Below are 20,018 nucleotides of genomic sequence, written 5' to 3'. Positions count from 1 at the left end.
ATGTTTCAGAGGAGAAACTGAGAAGGCCCCAGCCCCAGAAATAGGGACTGGCTGTTACTTCTGCTCTTTCCAAAGAAAGACTGAGGCTTTTGCCCTTTTGTAGATCTCTGCCCCCCAAACACCTTCTTGCAGAAGGGCAAATTCAGGATGCTCACATTGGCCTAGGTTCTGTCTGCCCTGGATTCAGGCGATGGGATGGTGTCTTTGGACCTGCAGGTCACCTCCTTTCATTACGCATCCTGCAGTTCCTGAGACTCTGCCTGTGGTTCAAAGTAGACCAGGAGCGTTTTCAATTTGCTGCGTCACCAGTACCCTTCGGGTGTCACGAAAGTAATGCTGTTGGTCACAGCACACCATTGGAATTTGGGGATTGCAGTTTTCCCTAACTAAACTACTGGTTGTTGGTGTGTTCACCCGAGTCAGTCACAAACCACTTCCAGGTAAAGCTGAACCTTCTGACATTGCTGGGTCCACAGTCAGTGTGCTGAAGTCACACCTGACTCCTTTACAGAGGCTCCCTTTCACTGGAGCCATCCTGGCTATGGTACAGTTTTGGGCCTTCCCTCCACCACTTCATGTTCAAGACATGCAGGCTATGATCCTGCCAGTTCAGCCATGGTTCTTGGTGATAGGGGTTCTGAGACTTCTGGACCTTTAGGAATCCTGCATACTGCAACTTTGCCAGGTGACATATGTGCAAGCTCTACAATGGGCCCAGCACCTGGGGAACTTCCTGGATTCTATCTAGGTTTCGGAGGAGAATTCAAAAGACTTGCTACGGTGGCTTAACTGCAGTTGAAACAGAAGCAGACCCCTCCCCTGGCCCTATTCAGAGCTCTCAGTGGTGAGAGATGCATCACAGCTGGAATGGGGGAAGTCATCTGGTAGGGGTGGAGATCTGAGCACTCTAGTGTCCAGTGGAGGCCTGTCTCCAAATCAATCTCTTGAAGTTGCGGGCCATCCACCTGGCGTTGAAAGCCTTCCTTTGGTCCTTCATATGGAGGCTGGAGGCGTAAACTCATTTCGGAAAGAGTGGAGCATGGGACTCCTGTAAATCTTTCTGTCGCTGCCTCTCCTACCTAGAGTTCTGATGATCAGGAGCTACCAGGGCAAAGACTATTCTTGTGGCTTTGGAGTGGTATAGGAGAGTGCACTAGCCGGAAGGTCTGGGCATGAGCATCTGGTATCAGATCACACTACTGCTTCTGTCTCTGCAGGATTGCAGGGTCCTGTACCCGAACCTGCACCACCATATGTGGAGATTGACCGGTGGCAATTAACTGCATTTATCTTCCCCCGAAGTTGTGACTTTCCTCCTAGATGCTATCCCGCCCACCCCTCGTCGCTGTTGCTTCTGACCCTCCCGCCCACCCCTCGTCGCTGTTGCTTCTGACCCTCCCGCCCACCCCTCGTCGCTGTTGCTTCTGACCCTCCCGCCCACCCCTCGTCGCTGTTGCTTCTGACCCTCCCGCCCACCCCTCGTCGCTGTTGCTTCTGACCCTCCCGCCCACCCCTCGTCGCTGTTGCTTCTGACCCTCCCGCCCACCCCTCGTCGCTGTTGCTTCTGACCCTCCCGCCCACCCCTCGTCGCTGTTGCTTCTGAGCCTCCCGCCCACCTCTCGTCGCTGTTGCTTCTGACCCTCCCGCCCACCCCTCGTCGCTATTGCTTCTGACCCTCCCGCCCACTCCTCGTCGCTGTTGCTTCTGACCCTCCCGCCCACCCCTCGTCGCTGTTGCTTCTGACCCTCCCGCCCACCCCTCGTCGCTGTTGCTTCTGGGCCTCCCGCCCACCCCTCGTCGCTGTTGCTTCTGAGCCTCCTGCCCACCCCTCGTCGCTGTTGCTTCTGAGCCTCCCGCCCACCCCTCGTCGCTGTTGCTTCTGAGCCTCCCGCCCACCCCTCGTCGCTGTTGCTTCTGAGCCTCCCACCCACCCCTCGTCGCTGTTGCCTCTGAGCCTCCCGCCACCCCTCGTCGCTGTTGCTTCTGACCCTCCCGCCCACCCCTCGTCGCTGTTGCTTCTGAGCCTCCCGCCCACCTCTCGTCGCTGTTGCTTCTGACCCTCCCGCCCACCCCTCGTCGCTATTGCTTCTGACCCTCCCGCCCACTCCTCGTCGCTGTTGCTTCTGACCCTCCCGCCCACCCCTCGTCGCTGTTGCTTCTGGGCCTCCCGCCCACCCCTCGTCGCTGTTGCTTCTGAGCCTCCTGCCCACCCCTCGTCGCTGTTGCTTCTGAGCCTCCCGCCCACCCCTCGTCGCTGTTGCTTCTGAGCCTCCCGCCCACCCCTCGTCGCTGTTGCTTCTGAGCCTCCCACCCACCCCTCGTCGCTGTTGCCTCTGAGCCTCCCGCCACCCCTCGTCGCTGTTGCTTCTGAGCCTCCCACCCACCCCTCATCGCTGTTGCTTCTGACCCTCCCGCCCACCCCTCATCGATGTTGCTTCGTCCCTCTCCCGCCCACCCCTCATCGCTGTTGCTTCCTCCCCTCCCGCCCACCCCTCATCGCTGTTGCTTCGTCCCCTCCCGCCCACCCCTCATCGCTGTTGCTTCGTCCCCTCCCGCCCACCCCTCATCGCTGTTGCTTCGTCCCCTCCCGCCCACCCCTCATCGCTGTTGCTTCGTCCCCTCTGGCCCTTTGTCGGTGTTGCTTCGTCCCCTGCCGCCCCTCGTCTGTGTTGCTTCGTCCCCTCCCGCCTGCCCCTCGTCGGTGCTGCTTCGTCCCCTCCCGCCTGCCCCTCGTCGGTGCTGCTTCGTCCCCTCCCGCCTGCCCCTCGTCGGTGCTGCTTCGTCCCCTCCCGCCTGCCCCTCGTCGGTGCTGCTTATTCCCCTCCCGCTCACCCCTTGTCGCTGTTGCTTCTTATTCCTCCAACCCACCCTTCGTCGCGGTTGCTTCTTCCCCTCTCCGCTGTTGCTTCTTCCCCTCTCCGCTATTGCTTCTTCCCCTCCCGCCCACCCCTCGTCGCGGTTGCTTCTTCCCCTCCCGCCCACCCCTCGTCGCGGTTGCTTCTTCCCCTCCCGCCCACCCCTCGTCGCGGTTGCTTCTTCCCCTCCCACCCACCCCTCGTCGCGGTTGCTTCTTCCCCTCCCACCCACCCCTCGTCGCGGTTGCTTCTTCCCCTCCCACCCACCCCTCGTCGCGGTTGCTTCTTCCCCTCGTCGCGGTTGCTTCTTTCCCTCCCACCCCTCGTCGCGGTTGCTTCTTTCCCTCCCACCCCTCGTCGCGGTTGCTTCTTTCCCTCCCACCCACCCCTCGTCGCGGTTGCTTCTTTCCCTCCCACCCACCCCTCGTCGCGGTTGCTTCTTTCCCTCCCACCCACCCCTCGTCGCGGTTGCTTCTCCCCCTCCCACCCACCCCTCGTCGCGGTTGCTTCTCCCCCTCCCACCCACCCCTCGTCGCGGTTGCTTCTCCCCCTCCCACCCACCCCTCGTCGCGGTTGCTTCTCCCCCTCCCACCCACCCCTCGTCGCGGTTGCTTCTCCCCCTCCCACCCACCCCTCGTCGCGGTTGCTTCTCCCCCTCCCACCCACCCCTCGTCGCGGTTGCTTCTTCCCCTCCCACCCCCCCTCGTCGCTGTTGCTTCTTCCCCTCCCACCCCCCCTCGTCGCTGTTGCTACTTCCCCTCCCCCCTTGTCGCTGTTGCTTCTTCCCCTCCCACCCACCCCTCGTCGCAGTTGCTTCGTACCCTCCCACCCACCCCTCGTCGCTGTTGCTTCGTACCCTCCCACCCACCCCTCGTCGCTGTTGCTTCGTACCCTCCCACCCACCCCTCTTTGCGGTTCCTTTGTACCCTCCCACCGTCGCTGTTCCTTTGTACCCTCCCACCCACCCCTCGTCGGTGCTGCTTTTTCCCCGCCCGCCCCGCCCCTCGTCGGTGCTGCTTTTTCCCCGCCCGCCCCGCCCCTCGTTGGTGCTGCTTTTTCCCCGCCCGCCCCGCCCCTCGTCGGTGCTGCTTTTTCCCCGCCCGCCCCGCCCCTCGTCGGTGCTGCTTTTTCCCCGCCCGCCCTCGTCGGTGCTGCTTTTTCCCCGCCCCGCCCCTCGCCTGTGCTGCTTTTTCCCCGCCCGCCCCGCCCCTCGCCTGTGCTGCTTTTTCCCCGCCCGCCCCAACCCTAGTCTGTGCTGCTTTTTCCCCGCCCGCCCCACCCCTCGTCTGTGCTGCTTTGTAACCCGCCCGCCCACCCCTCCTCTGTGCTGCTTTGTAACCCGCCCGCCCACCCCTCGTCTGTGCTGCTTTGTAACCCGCCCGCCCACCCCTCGTCTGTGCTGCTTTGTAACCCGCCCGCCCACCCCTCGTCTGTGCTGCTTTGTAACCCGCCCGCCCACCCCTCGTCTCTGCTGCTTTGTAACCCGCCCACACACCCCTCGTCTGTGCTGCTTTGTAACCCGCCCGCCCACCCCTCGTCTGTGCTGCTTTGTAACCCGCCCGCCCACCCCTCGTCTGTGCTGCTTTGTAACCCGCCCGCCCACCCCTCGTCTGTGCTGCTTTGTAACCCGCCCGCCCACCCCTCGTCTGTGCTGCTTTGTAACCCGCCCACCCCTCGTCTGTGCTGCTTTGTAACCCGCCCACCCCTCGTCTGTGCTGCTTTGTAACCCGCCCACCCCTCGTCTGTGCTGCTTTGTAACCCGCCCACCCCTCGTCTGTGCTGCTTTGTAACCCGCCCACCCCTCGTCAGTGCTGCTTTGTAACCCGCCCGCCCCTTGTCTGTGCTGTTTTGTAACCCGCCCGCCCGCCCCTTGTCTGTGCTGCTTTGTAACCCGCCCGCCCACCCCTTGTCTGTGCTGCTTTGTAACCCGCCCGCCCACCCCTTGTCTGTGCTGCTTTGTAACCCGCCCGCCCACCCCTTGTCTGTGCTGCTTTGTAACCCGCCCACCCCTTGTCTGTGCTGCTTTGTAACCCGCCCACCCCTTGTCTGTGCTGCTTTATAACTCGCCCGCCCACCCCTCGTCTGTGCTGCTTTGTAACCCGCCCGCCCACCCCTCGTCTGTGCTGCTTTGTAACCCGCCCGCCCACCCCTCGTCTGTGCTGCTTTGTAACCCGCCCGCCCACCCCTCGTCTGTGCTGCTTTGTAACCCGCCCGCCCACCCCTCGTCTGTGCTGCTTTGTAACCCGCCCGCCCACCCCTCGTCTGTGCTGCTTTGTAACCCGCCCGCCCACCCCTCGTCTGTGCTGCTTTGTTACCCGCCCACCCCTCGTCTGTGCTGCTTTGTTACCCGCCCACCCCTCGTCTGTGCTGCTTTGTAACCCGCCCACCCCTCGTCTGTGCTGCTTTGTAACCCGCCCACCCCTCGTCTGTGCTGCTTTGTAACCCGCCCACCCCTCGTCTGTGCTGCTTTGTAACCCGCCCACCCCTCGTCTGTGCTGCTTTGTAACCCGCCCACCCCTCGTCTGTGCTGCTTTGTAACCCGCCCACCCCTCGTCTGTGCTGCTTTGTAACCCGCCCACCCCTCGTCTGTGCTGCTTTGTAACCCGCCCACCCCTCGTCTGTGCTGCTTTGTAACCCGCCCACCCCTCGTCTGTGCTGCTTTGTAACCCGCCCACCCCTCGTCTGTGCTGCTTTGTAACCCGCCCACCCCTCGTCTGTGCTGCTTTGTAACCCGCCCACCCCTCGTCTGTGCTGCTTTGTAACCCGCCCGCCCACCCCTCGTCTGTGCTGCTTTGTAACCCGCCCGCCCACCCCTCGTCTGTGCTGCTTTGTAACCCGCCCGCCCACCCCTCGTCTGTGCTGCTTTGTAACCCGCCCGCCCACCCCTCGTCTGTGCTGCTTTGTAACCCGCCCGCCCACCCCTCGTCTGTGCTGCTTTTTACCCGCCCGCCCACCCCTCGTCTGTGCTGCTTTGTAACCCGCCCGCCCACCCCTCGTCTGTGCTGCTTTTTACCCGCCCGCCCACCCCTCGTCTGTGCTGCTTTTTACCCGTCCGCCCACCCCTCGTCTGTGCTGCTTTTTACCCGCCCACCCCTCGTCTGTGCTGCTTTTTACCCGCCCGCCCACCCCTCGTCTGTGCTGCTTTTTACCCGCCCGCCCACCCCTCTTATCTTGGGATGTACTGCTTTGGTATCTAATATAAAGGTGTTGTTAGAAGTATTCATCAGAAAGTAAGTTACTTAACTTTGGTAATGCTCTTTCTGGTAGATTGCAGATTGCTCCCTACCTTTTCCTCCTACCCACCTTCTCCCCTTTCTGTAAAATGGTCTTCTTTCCAACTAAAAAGGTCCCAGTTTAGGAATCTGCACACTGGTACCCCTAATATTATTGGGCTCTAACATCAATGCGCAGGGGTGATACAGAGCTGCGTGGTTCTACCTACCAGTGCTAAGGAACAGTGCTGTTTTAAATCTTACTGATCCAGTCTGGTGGCACCCAAGGTTATTCTAAAGGGGAGGATTCTACGGCTAGATAGAGTATCTACCAGAAAGAGGGTTACCGGAGGCAAGTATGCCCCATATCTAACTCCCTTCCCTTTAACCTTTTTAGGCAAATCACAGATAAACATGTGCAAGTGATGTAGTATGCGTCTACAATGGTTCTTTTTGCCTCATTATGATTGAAGTCTAATCATATTTTGTTTGGTGCAGTCCCCATGGAGAATTTAAAGCCAATGTGGGCTTGAATCTGAAGTTTAATAAGAAAAATGAAGAGGTTCCTGGATACACCAAAAAGGTTGGCACTGAATGGCTGTATTCATCCGCTGTAGAGCACCTACTTGGCGAGTATTTAGAAAGGTACAGTATAATTCAAAGATGTTCAGATGTTCTCTACCCATTCCATGTTAACTTTTTGCCACTTATTTTTACAGAATGCAACTAAACATCTACTGTTGTTTATTGATCATTGATTTGCTTGTTCACTATATGATATATTAATTTTGTAAACTCTGACATTTGCCAAATGCGCTACATGCGAACTGTCATGGTGATTTATGTAGTAATAGTTCTGTGTAGAAATAGGAAGGTTTTCAATAGCTTCTGTAATATAAGATGGTGGGGAGTACTTTTGTGATGATTCGCACACCTGTCACATGAGGTAGAAGATACACCTGTCTAGGAGGCCTTTTCGATTCAGGGAACCATCAAATGTAAACTCCTAGACCGTAGATTGTAGCTACAAACTATGCTGATATCTATGCATCAGAGAAGTTTGTGTCCATAGTAATGAAGTGTATCCTGAGGCTGCAGAGGCTCTAGCGGCTCTGTAGTCCTGTATGTCTTTATTTGTTGGACATTTCTAATGCACTTTATGCAAGCAGTGAACACTTCATAGAGAGCTAATAAAGGTATTAAGCAGATCAAACAAGTGGTGTAGATGCTCCCCAGACATGGAAAAATACTTGAGCCGAGAGATTAAAGAGTTAAATTTCGGCTTCATCTGGAATTGATGAAGTTTGGCCCAATTATCATAGTTCAGCAATTTTGGACCTTGCATATTGAAAACTGTATGTGCCAATTGTTTACCTGGGAAGTTTTGGCACAGTCAGCTGCACAACATTATGTTGCGATCTGTGGCAAACATTTTAGGTAGCCTGGATGGGAGTGGTGTAGTAACTTAGTCAACTTTTACATTTGAGAGGCAACTGACAAGCAATCACTGGCAATTCTTGATGGCTGATTAGGCGTGCTCTTGGATCGAGGTTTTGTAATTGCCTGGCTGCTTCGGTTTGGAAATGTGGCTGCTTGATGGTTTGACTGTAGTAGGAATGAAGTTGTGGTTTGTGATTGGATTGGCCTCGGACTGAATGAATTAAACCTTATAGATTCAATTATTTTAAACCATTACAATAAATTCATATCAGAATATAAGTATGGTCTTTGTCATTATTAAAACAATATAAAGATTGCTAAAAAGCAACCCGCCTCTTGACGGTCATTAGTGGCTTGGTTCATCCGGATCAGTCCGGATTTATCCCACATCGCAACACGGCTCTTAATCTACGCCGTCTCCACGGAGCTGTTGCGAGGGCGGGGCTTCTGACGGAGCCGGCCATTTTGGCTTCGCTGGACGCCTCGATGGCATTTGACACGGTAGAGTGGCCCTATCTTTGGGCAGCTCTTGAGAAATTCGGTTTTGGGCCTGAGTTTATTGGTTGGGTGAAGTTGTTATACGCCGAACCCTTGGCACAGGTAGTAGTAAACGGTCGAGTTTCTGTCCCCTTCTGTCTTGGTAGGGGGACCCGTCAGGGGTGCCCCCTGTCTCCGTTGCTTTTCGCGCTTGCTCTGGAGCCGTTGGCTGCGTGGCTTCGATGGGAACCTTCACTCAAAGGGATCCGTTGGTCACCGGATTTTGAAGACCGCGTCTCGCTTTACGCGGATGACATTCTTCTGTATCTTACTTCCCCGCGTAAATCTTTAAATGTCTTATTCGACGTTCTTACTTCGTTTGGTGTTAACTCGGGTCTGGTTATTAATTGGGCTAAGTCCTGTGTATATGTTCTCTCGGGTGTTTTGCCCCCATTACCGGACAGGTTTCCTATCCAGGTTGTCCACTCTGGCTTCAAGTATTTGGGGATTTTTATCACGCTGGACTCCTCACTCCGGTTCGAGCGTAACCTCCTTCCCCCGCTTCTTAGACTGCTACTGGATGTGGCCCGTTGGCGTAAGCTACCCCTGTCTCCTTTGGGCAGGGCTGCCCTTTTTAAAATGATGTCTTTGCCGCGATTCCTATACGCGCTTCAAAATTCTTATGACGACATTCCCGCTACCTATTTCCGGGAGATCGAGAGTCTTCAAAGGCAACTGATCTGGGATGGGCGTCCACGTATCGCCCTTGCGAAACTTACTATCCCTTGGTATGACGGGGGCATGGCGCTCCCCGATATCAAGAGATATTATTGGGCTGCCCAGCTGTCTGCCATTAACCACGCAATGTATTCCCCGGGTCGAGATCCGGCCTTTGAGATGGATAGGCTCCAGCTGCCGGGAGGGGATTTTAATAGAGCGCTTTATTCCAGATCGGCCGGGCGCCATCTTGTGGGCCCGTCCAGGATCGCAGTCAATGTGTGGCGCGCCGCGAATGTGAGTTTGGGATGGGAGAACCGACTGACAATGGCGACCCCGCTTTATGCTTCTGAACGTTTGGGATGTCTCTGGTCTACTAAGGGCTTTGACCGCTGGGATATGATTGGGATATGTAAAGTGGGTGACGTCTGTGTGCAGGGTAGAGTGAAGTCTTTCCAGGCCCTTAAGGCAGAATATGACTTGAGTGATAGAGTTTTTTCGGTATTTGCAGGTCCGGCATGCCCTGGCCTCAGTTCTGACTCCTGATGTGACCCTGCCCGAGTCCTCTCCCCTTGAGGATCGTATACTGGATGGACACCTGCCCGATAGCACTATCTCCCTTATCTACAAGAAACTTATTAATAATCGCGCTGACTTATTGGTTCGACTTCGGGAGGTTTGGGTCGGTGACGAATTGGACTTGGATGACGAGGATTGGCAGTCGGCACTCTCTTCTCCGAAAGAGGTCGCCATCCCCGCCCGTCTCCGTTTGGTTCAACTTAAGATCCTCCACCGGGTGTATGTAACTGGTCCGCGTCTGGTTGTGATGGGTTTTTCCCCGGATGGTTTCTGTAAGCGTGGTTGTGGGATGAGTGCCACATTTCTGCATATTCTTTGGGAGTGCCCGGTGGTAGCAGCTTACTGGATTGATGTGCTTGCGGTGATGACTGTTGTGACTGGTATTACCCTGCGGCCTGAGGCCCGACGATGCCTGTTGAACGTGTGGGAACCCACCGACTATTCTGTGGCCCAGACCAGATGGGCGACCTTGGGATACATGGTCGCGAAGCGGGACATTGCGCAACTTTGGGGCGCATCCAGACCTCCCGAAGTTTCGGTGTGGGAGGATAACATGGACTGGTCCATGTTCCGAGAGAAGACCGTCTATGTGGCATGGGGTAGATACAGGGCGTGGACGAAGATTTGGGGTCAGTGGAATGCATATCGTGGAGATATTTGTGCCCCTCCCTTGGTTGACACTCCAGATGTGACCCTATCTCCCTAGGCTGACGTTCCCGAAAATTTTTCATATGGTTTTAGGATTTTCCTGCCCTCCCCGCTGGCCCCCCCCCCCCTCGGCCATGCCGAGTTTCATTGCTTTGCTTTTGTCTTCCTGATTAGTTGCTTCCCCTCCGCCTCCTGGGCTGACTTGATTACTGTGCATTCGCCTTGTTTAAGTGTTTGTTGTTTTTATGATTAATACAAAAATTGTCATGTCCTGTTCTATGCTTCGAGCAATAATTGGTACCTTCCTTGTGCCCGGCCACGGGAATGATCGTTCGCTACTTATGTTGTGCGTTGCTACTAGCGGCCAGCCCGTGTGGTTGTAGGCCCATCTCTGTAACTCTTATTTTATTGCTCAATAAAAGTTTTTACTATAAAAAAAATAAATAAATAAAAAGATTGCTAAAAAGGATCAAATTTAGCTTGCTTACAAAAGGGCTTGAATAGAAATAGAAAATCAATGAGAAGTTATTTTGTTGCCCGATAGTCATCAGTTATGATATTCTGTTTTGCGTAAATATGAATGTTCCTGAATTCTGATGCTATTTGGCATGTTAAGATCTTTATTTTTTATTGATAATGTTTATAAATGTACCAAAGTGAGCATGTTCCGTTGCATCATGGGTGGTAAAACAAAATGTTAATGCATTTCTTCAGGTTTTCATAAAAAAAAATTGAGAACATTGGCCTGAGTAAATTGCAACATGCTGGTAGATATTCAGGGCAGAAGCAGGGTATGTGGGTAATCAGTTCTCTTCCATAGTTGCAAAGCCTGTCTGGGAATTAAAAATCACATCCAAGGGATTTGTTGGAGAGAAGACCGCTGCTTATATGGTTAATTCAAGGAATCAACTTGCTTCAAAGAGAGGTAACAGGAGGTACGCCTAGGAGTACTTATTTCTTCCCATCGATCAGGGTCTGTTTGTATTGGACAGTTAGAGAGCAACTCAGATAGCGGTTGGTAGGAGAGGGTATGCACCAGGGCTCGATGTAGACCTCTGTGTTAGTGTTATTTCTTTGTATTTTGGAAGTTGAAATCTGAATGAATGCAACATTGACTATAGTAGTGGCTAGAAAGGAACCATAGATCACTCTAGAGGATAGTGAACTGGTTCAATTAGTATTTGTGACTTGTCTTTACTGTATGATCGTTATCTCAAAGAGCTGGTTTGTGGTCTGAGCTTGGTTAGGCTCAGCCCGGGATTGGGAACCACTTTTTAGGTGGTTGAGAAGATGATTGTGGGCACTTTTGGCAACAGTATAATTTTCTGCCCTTAGTCTAGATCCTTAAGCTGCATAAATGAATGCCTAGGAGAGTTGACTCTGTTTCACCATTGGAATGAAATTCACAATAACTAGTGTACACTTTCTTTCTGTGATTTGAGGGATTTGCGCTTACGTCATGCACATTGTAGCCACTCCACAACTGATGGCTTATTCTTTATGAATTTGAGCTGATGTCATGCATATTATAGCCACTCCACAGTGGAATTGGTTTATTCATTATGAGCATGGTGTTGGCGGTCAGTGGTACTGCTGTCCTGTTAAAGCAGGGGTCACTAACCCTTTCTGTAGTGAGAACTACTTATTGCCCAGGGAAAGTCCTCTCGAGCTTCTTGCATATTTTATCACTGTAATATAATGATAATATTTGTCAACACTACACTATGACCATCGTAAGCAGGATTATTAGTAGTGACCATCCGAGAGTTCGAGGTGAGGTTACCAGCAGAAATGCCAGGAAAGGTTTATCAATATCAAATGTCCTACAAATTAAGTAGCATTCAAATCATCACTTTCCCTCTGGCACAACAGACATAACCACAGCAGTAAGTCTCCCCAACTCGGCCTAAATTAGAATTCAACTATAAACTGTAATTGTGTTTTAGAATTGAATCCTTTTGTTTTCTTCAGCATATCAGTTTCAGAAAATAATTTTTTTTTTCTATAAAACACCACTTTCCCGTTTGGGCAAATAAACTTAGATTTTCTTTTGAAAAACTCTTTCCTGAAAAATATACTTTTACCTTTAAAATACCAATTTTTATTTGTAGGAAATACCCAGTCCTCAAACATCAGCTTGTCATTTTCATTGTGTACCCACATGGTAAAATGCCGAACAGGGACAGATTCTGCTTCAAATGCCCAGGTATTACAATCATGGGCCTTGGGTGCTCACCGTTACACCAAGCACGCTTGTATTATGTCAATAATGTCCCCCCTAATAATCGGACCACCATTGTGCCAAGGGTGAATACCATATCAGCCAGGATACCCACCATACATCGGTCATGGCTTTTATTATAAGAGTTATGGTCACCATTTAGTAAGAGATGTTTAAAAGTAGGCCAGTCATTCTCTTAATCTGTTAATGACGGCTGCTAGTATGCCACAACTAGACCAAGAATGCCCAAAACACTCAGCAATTCCATTATTATGCCATTGGCACTACTATGCCATGAACCGACACCATTGTGCTGGAGATAAAACCCTTATGATAGGGACTAGCATACAAATTTGGTAGTTTTTGAAACTAGTAGTAGATTACAGGTTACTCAATTTATTAGGGGAGGTGCATATGCCAGACACGCACACGAGTGACTGTGGATGAGGCTCTTATTTTTCTCGTTTCTGGATCCATACATTGCTCTTCCAAACTCTTGGAATGACCATTTTCCCAACTAAAAGATTTTCATTCCGTCTCCTGCAGTCCAACACTTCAGTGGGCCAGCACTGCTCAGACTACTTCTGCCACTCTTCTTTCATGTTGTATTGTTTACACACTTGGTGCGATTGATAGAGCAGGGAGTACAACATGGTAAATCTCCTTGTTACTTAATTAAATTCATAGTGGACACAGATTGTCATGTGACAGACCGTATAGGCCAACACATTGTGTATTTGGATGTTATCATGTGGCCCTGGCATTCGTTTGGGTGGCTGTCACTCTGAGTCTTGAGATGTGCAGTGCTGCCTTCTTTAATATGCACATACTCTCTGACCTCTGAGAGATACTTTGAGGGTGCTGGTGAGCTACCAGTAGCTCTTGAGCTACTCATTGAAGACCACGGTGCTAAAGGCATTTGCTTGGAGAATTTCTGCTGTCAATGTAAGGTGGTATAAATGTTTTGAACATTTATAGGAAGCTGGCTCTTCATATAGTGGACCAAAATGAGACCCACGGTGTAAAGAGTCCAGGCCAACCCCAGTTGGCTGAAATGCACAAATGATAACCTGGATGCTCTTTTTGTGGGAGTGTGGATGAGCAGACAGGCTTATCAGACGGTAGTTCTAAACATTTATTGCACACATAAAGATGGTAACTAAGACACACACTCATTAATGAAATCCCACACCAATTTGGAACAAGCATTTGCAGTGCTATAGGTCTCGCAACTGTGCATTGTAAATGACAATGCCTTTTATTTGTGTTTAAAAAAAAAAAAAGAAACCTGCATTAATAAGACATTGTAATTTACATTACCAATAGGTCAAAGTTTCTAAACTGCGAGACCTATTGCCTTGCAAATGCTTGTTGTTTACAAGCGCCTCATGCTGCGCTTTCACTAGAGGCCACGCCCCTTTCTTTAGCTAAGCCATGTCTAAAGAAAGGTCTGCAGCCGCTATTAAAGTGAAAGCGCGGTTTGGGACGCTTTACCAAAAAAATCATTTGTTTGTCAAGTTGACTAACGAATGCTTTTTTTTAGAAAAAAAAAGCACCCTGTGAAAGCGCTTATGGTGCGCTGAATGCTCTGAATGTTTCAGGAAAGCATGTAGTCCCTGCAGTAGGAGAAACTATTAAAGAAAATGGTGCATACAGAGTAAATTAGATGTACTGTGTAACAAGCGAAGTAAAAGGGCCAGTACTCGTGAGGTTACAAATGAAGACAAGGCGGTACTAAGGAGGGATTAACAAGCCTATTAGCAAATCAGAAGCCAGCCTTTACGAAAGACAAATAAACTAGCTAATGACAAATATGGCCGGAGAGAGGGCGGGGCTACAAGTCTATACTCCCAATACAGCATGGCTCGCAAGGCAGCGGATGCGTTTCACAGGCTTGACCTAAAAGTAACACTTCTTCTTATATGAATTTAGATACCAAAATCATCAGAATCGGGTAAGAACTTTTCGAGTTATGAATTTTTATATTTTTCAAAAGTTGACACGTTGCAATTTTTGGAACAGTAATGTTATCCTATGGAGGGAAAACATGTATTGCGTTCGGACACTTGTCAGCAACTTACTGGACCCTTCTCCAGGACTTAAGGTGAGTATGGAGCAAGATCCAAAGCCACACCAACAGGTCACCTCAGAAGGCTCTTGGGCGTCTGAGTGCAGAGGTGTGTTACGATGTTGGGTGTCTCATTCACTTCAATGGGGAATGCTCTGGTCAGGAAGAGACTGCAAGCTTGGACTGGGGGGCCATTCCGGGGGAAGACTCAGGGGGGCTCAACCCTTGAGATAATCCGGCATTTAGGGGACACTGTTGGTCCACCTCTACTCGGCTCGGGTGCAGTGGTGTATTTTGGTGCCGGGTTCGGGGCTGGAGTCACTCGCGGTTGGAGGGTGCCTGCAGAAAGAGGCTGGAAGTCCAGTCTGGCCAGACCCAAGGACAAGCTTAGCTCTTGTGAGTCTCAGGGCCCCGTGGGCATGTCATCTCCCTCAGACTTGGGGTGTGGGTGCATAGGTGCTTTGAGGTATCGAGTGGCGGCGGTCGGGGACTCACTGTTTGTCTTTGGTTCCTGCAAAAGGGGGTAAACGGGACTGCTGGGCCACTCTCACTGTAGGTCTCACTGTCCCTCAACATGCAGTTTGGTTTTCCTCGGCTTTGGTGTGTGTAGTGGACACAATAATCCCTGGCTGCTGCAAGGGGACCAGTACCCCAAGTATTGGTACTGCGCAGCATTGGTCTGTCCTGACATCCCCCACTTGGAGGGAGGCCGGGTCTGACCTGTAGGAGCACAGTTAACTTTTCTTGGGACGTTGCAGCGTTGGGCGGCCAGACGGTAAACCAGACCTTGCTTCTTTAGTGGCTGCAGGAGAGCAGATCCTCTTCTCCAAGGGAGTTTCTCTGGCTATTGGCAAAACACTGGCAGCCCTTTGGGTTTCTTGGGGTCTGCACATCAGCAGGACGAGTTAGGTTCTCCACGAGGGTCGGGTGCAGCTGGCAGGAATGGCATCAGGTCAGTAGTTGCTCCTCGGTTTTCAGGTCATCCCTTTTTCTTTGTCCACTTCTTTTTGTCAGCTTCGGAAGTCTGAGTATCGGGGTCCCCTAAATACTCATGTTAAGAGAAGTGAGGGGTAGTAGCCAGTGGGCTACCTATCCATGGGGGTCACTACACCCCGTAGATGATCACTTCCTTTGGGGAGTAGGCATCACCCTGCCCCAGACTTTTTTCTTTCCCCCACACTCGAGGGTGGAATTCCTATCTCTTTATTCACTTCAGGCTGCCCTCCCTAGAGGTGTGTCCAGCCTGGCTGGGCAACACACCTTCTTCAAGCTAATTTCCCTGCCCATCCTACTTCCAAATGGGCCCAGGGTAGGGGGGGAATAGGCATTTCCCCTGTCTTGTGAAACCTTGGGTCCCATTTCAAAGGCGGCATAGGCCTTTGAATGCTCCTGCCTTGATACGCTGATTTACTAGCCTTCCTGGAGGGAAGCTCCCACCTAAGCATGCATTGTTTCGGACATCTGAGAGCATGGCTGTCGCCTCCTAGGGGGTCAGAAACTCATCTGTGGTGGCAGGCTGGACTGGACCAGTCAGCCAGCACACTAGAGGGCTATTAATGTTCAGGAGGTACCTTAGAGGTACCCTCTGGGTGCAGATAGTAATACATCTATCACTGGAATCAGTGTGGGTTTATTAATATGCAGGGCTAGATTTTCCATCAGGGCAATGGGACTTCGTCTCCTGATACTCCTTCCAATTCCTGTAAAATATTAAATAGATCGATTTATTTAGAGATCCGATCTCTAAACAAATTGATGTATTTAAGCCTGGGCTGTCTGTCCCAGGCTGCCTGCTCCAGCTTGCTCTGAAGCAGGAGACGAAAGCCAGGCAATAATCACATGTTCGAGGCATATAAGCTGCAGATTACACACTGTGCCTAGATCGCCACCTAGTGTTGGGCCCGGATGTTTGCAGTTTGTTTTTGTCCTGAAAAGTTCTTTGAAAGTCACGAGATAGGTGACTCCTCCTGTGGACCACATTGCGCATGGGCATCGGCCTCATCCTCAGATTGTTTTTTCCGCCATCAGGCTCGGATGTGTTTCCTGCGCTCCGGTTTGGAACCGAATTTCCTTCGGCGCGCAATCCTCACCCAGTTCGACGGTATTGTTTCGATCGCGCTCTCCATAGACGCGATTCTTCACCACTTTGAAGTCTTCGATTCCAGTCGTCGACGAAGGCCTTCTGGCCTATCTGGACCTTACTCTCTGGCTTATGGAAAGGACGCCATTCAAGAAGTGTCCTCAATGTGGGTCAAAGTTTCCCCACACCGATCTACATGAGGTGTGCAACCTTTGGCTCCCACCGGAGCACGAGGCCAAAGACTGTTCCGCTTGTGCCTCCTTCCGCTCCAAGAAGACGATTCGGGACCACCGAGCTCGAAGAACCATGGCTCGCTCATCAGCTTCGATCCCGGACTACATCTTTCAAGAGGGCGTCGACGTGCCAGAACACCAGCGGGCCGAAGGAAGTGGCAGCTCTTCTAATGCCAAAGACATCACTCCGGCTCAACGGGTCGTAAGTAGGAACGTCGACCCCAATCCTTCCTCGACACCCTTGAAAAAGGCTTTGGCCGCACCCTCCCCTTCGACCCAGGTGCACACCGAGAGACTGCTTCCCACGCCCTACCTTCGGGCCCGGCAAATAAGCCTACTAAGCCTCCAGGTGGCTCAGGCTCGAGTCAGCCTATTTCCGGTGTCGATCCCAAACCGACACCGAAGAAGAAGCCATCTTCCTCAGTCACGCCGACCGCTGCTCCCACACCGAAGCACTCGGCGCCGAAGACTGGCACCGGCTCATCGATGCCAAAACCGCATTCGGAGCCGAGTAAAACAAACTGCCTAAACTTCCGACTCACATGCTTCGGAGCCGAAAAAAGACCCTTAATCGAAAAAACACGTTCCGGTTAAAGACATTTTGAAAGATCATAGCTCTAAGGCAAAAGACCCTACACCAGCTACCGAGTCTGTGCCGAAAAAACATCCGGAACGGAAAACTTCGACGCCGAAGGATCTGCCTTACACAGAAGAGCTTTTTACACTAGATCCTACTCAAAAGACTCTTGTAAAGGATCCTAAGACTGGCCAACTAGCAATTAGTTCCAAAAAGAGACCTCTAGAGGTGCCTACAACTCCTCCTCCTCCAAAGAATAAAAGAGACATTGCAACCTCTCCATTAAGGATCCCTTCTCCACCACCTCCTCATAATATTCCTCCTCCTACAACTCCTACACCACATCATTCACTTACACCATCCACTAATCCAGATGATGATGTAGATACAGACTCTGATGACACAGGTGAGGGTGCACATAACCCAGTAGGGACCAATAGTCCCCCTCAGTCACCTAATCCATGGGATGATTATAACACCCTTGCACACAGAAACTGTAGAGGAAGACTTCTTATTGACACTTTTGACACTACACAAAGGTCCACTGCCACTTTGCCAATGCTTAAAGGGGTTATTAAGCTCGCAACAGATGTATTTAAAGATCCTGTCAGAGCTCGAGTCCTCAACCCTCGCATTGAGAAGAAATACAAAGCTGCCCCTACAGATCCAGTTTACATTAGAGGTCCAGCACCACTAGATTCATTAGTAGTATCTAATGCACGTAAACGTGCTAATTCACAAACATCAGGTGAGGCCTCACCACCAGATAAGGAATCTAAACTCCTTGATGCCTCCGGTAAGCGCACAGCGTCACAAGCAGCTAACATATGGCGCATTGCCAATACTCAAGCGCTGTTGGCAAGATATGACAGGGCACATTATGACGAATTAGAATCCATAATGCTGCATCTACCAGATAAATATAAAAACAGGGCCAATGAACTCATACAAGAAGGTAAAAATATCACCAATACTTCCATTTTTTGCGCCCTAGATGCCGCAGATACCGCCTCAAGAGCAGTTAATACTAGGGTCCTTTTACGTAGGCATGCCTGGCTACGTATTTCAGGTTTCAAACTTGAAGTGCAAAATTCCATCCTCAATCAGCCATTTGATGAGACACACCTATTTGGCCCTAATGTCGATGTATCTTTAGAGAAAATGAAAAAAGACACCGACACAGCTAAATCTATGGGAGCCTTGCAATTGCAAGCTCCCAGACGTTCTTTTCGTCGCTCATCATCTAGAGGCAATACAAGAGGCTACGCCTCAGATAGCCCCTCCACTTCCTATAAGACCCCTAGCCAATCCACATTCACTAAGGGCTACCAAAGAGGGTGTTATAGGGGTAACAACAATAAAGGCAGAGGCAAAACCAACAACTCCTGCTCTGCCTCCACCCCTACCCAATGACTTTCCTCCACTCCCCCTCCCCCCCCAACCATTCCACTCCTGTGGGGGGAAGACTACAACAATTCCATCCTGCCTGGACCAACATGACATCAGACAGTAGGGTGCGACAAATTATTCAATCCGGTTACTGTCTAGAACTAACATCTACCCCCCCAAACAGCGTCCAATGTCACAAGAGCATCTATTACTGCTAAAGCAAGAAGTAATATCTTTGCTAGAAAAAAGTGCAATAGAACCAGTTCCTCTGAATCAACAAAACAAGGGGGTTTACTCCCTATACTTTCTTATCCCCAGCTCATACAACCAGTGTATCGAACACACTCATGCCACAATCCAACTGCTCCACAACTTGATGTTCACAATAAACCACACCAAGTCTCATCTGCAACCATCCAAAGTACAGCAGTACCTCGGTGCCACAATAAACACTTCAACATCGCTAGCTTATCCCACTCCAGTAAGGATAACCAGCATGCAAGCGCTTCTCACAAAGTTTCAGCCACAACACTCCCTTCCAGCACGAGTGTTCATACAGCTCATAGGAATGATGGCCTCTTGCATTTTCATAGTGCCCCATGCAAGACTTCAAATGCGACCTCTCCAAGAGTGCTTATCACGTCAATGGAACCAGGCTCAAGGTCAATTACCAGACCTAGTGTTGGTAGACGGTCGGACTCATCGCTCTCTGCAGTGGTGGAACACCAAAAACCTTTCCAAAGGTTGACCGTTCCTAGAGCCAGTTCCTCAAATAGTCTTGACAGCGGACGCATCGCTCTCCGGCTGGGGAGCCCACCTACTGCAACACACCATGCAAGGCAGGTGGACACCACAACAAAAGTTATTCCATATCAATCACCTGTGCTCTATTTCTAGCACTAAAAGCTTTCCAAAAGCAAGTGTCAAACAAGGCTGTGTTAGTCGGCACCGACAACATGACAGCCATGTACTACATTCAGAAACAGGGCGGAACACACTCCCTGCAACTTTCTCGACTAGCTCAGAACATATGGCGCTGGGCTGTACCTCAAAACATATTCCTTCTAGCCCAACATGTTCCAGGAGTACAAAACACCATAGCAGATCTGTTTATTCGTCAGACACAACAAGCCCACGAGTGGGAACTTCATATGCAAGTTCTTCAACCATTCTTTCAGATGTGGCGACAACTGCAGATAGACCTCTTTGCCACCCACGAAAACGCCAAATGCCCAAGCTTCGCCGCCAGATATCCACACCCACTGTCCAAAGGCAATGCGATATGGATGAACTGGTCAAACAGATTTGCGTACGCTTTTCCACCTCTACCACTCATGCCACTAGTAGTACGCAAACTACAGCAGCATTCTCTGACCCGCATCCTAGTTGCTCCAACATGGGCCAAACAGCCGTGGTACACCACACTGCTACAACTGTCTGTAGTACCGCACCAAAAACTGTACCTGTCTCCACTCCTTTTAACACAGAACCGTGGCGAGATCAGGCACCCAGATCCAAATCA

At 51.2% G+C, this 20,018-nt stretch overlaps 1 protein-coding gene across 2 annotated transcripts in view; it reads left to right on the top strand.

The window, feature by feature from the left end:
* Window positions 1-20,018, top strand: part of XRN1 (5'-3' exoribonuclease 1) — a 1,049,234-nt gene that overhangs the window by 422,063 nt on the left and 607,153 nt on the right. For both annotated transcript variants that reach the window (XM_078666417.1, XM_078666416.1), the window contains exon 25: window positions 6,566-6,712. In XM_078666417.1, the coding sequence (XP_078522543.1) occupies window positions 6,566-6,712 (147 nt within the window). The remainder of the gene's footprint in view (window positions 1-6,565; window positions 6,713-20,018) is intronic.

The sequence above is a fragment of the Lissotriton helveticus genome, chromosome 11 (genome assembly GCF_964261635.1).
Source record: "Lissotriton helveticus chromosome 11, aLisHel1.1, whole genome shotgun sequence".
Classification (NCBI taxonomy): Eukaryota; Metazoa; Chordata; class Amphibia; order Caudata; family Salamandridae; genus Lissotriton; species Lissotriton helveticus.
Note: the sequence above shows the minus strand (reverse complement) of the source record. Positions and strands in the feature narration are given on the sequence as shown.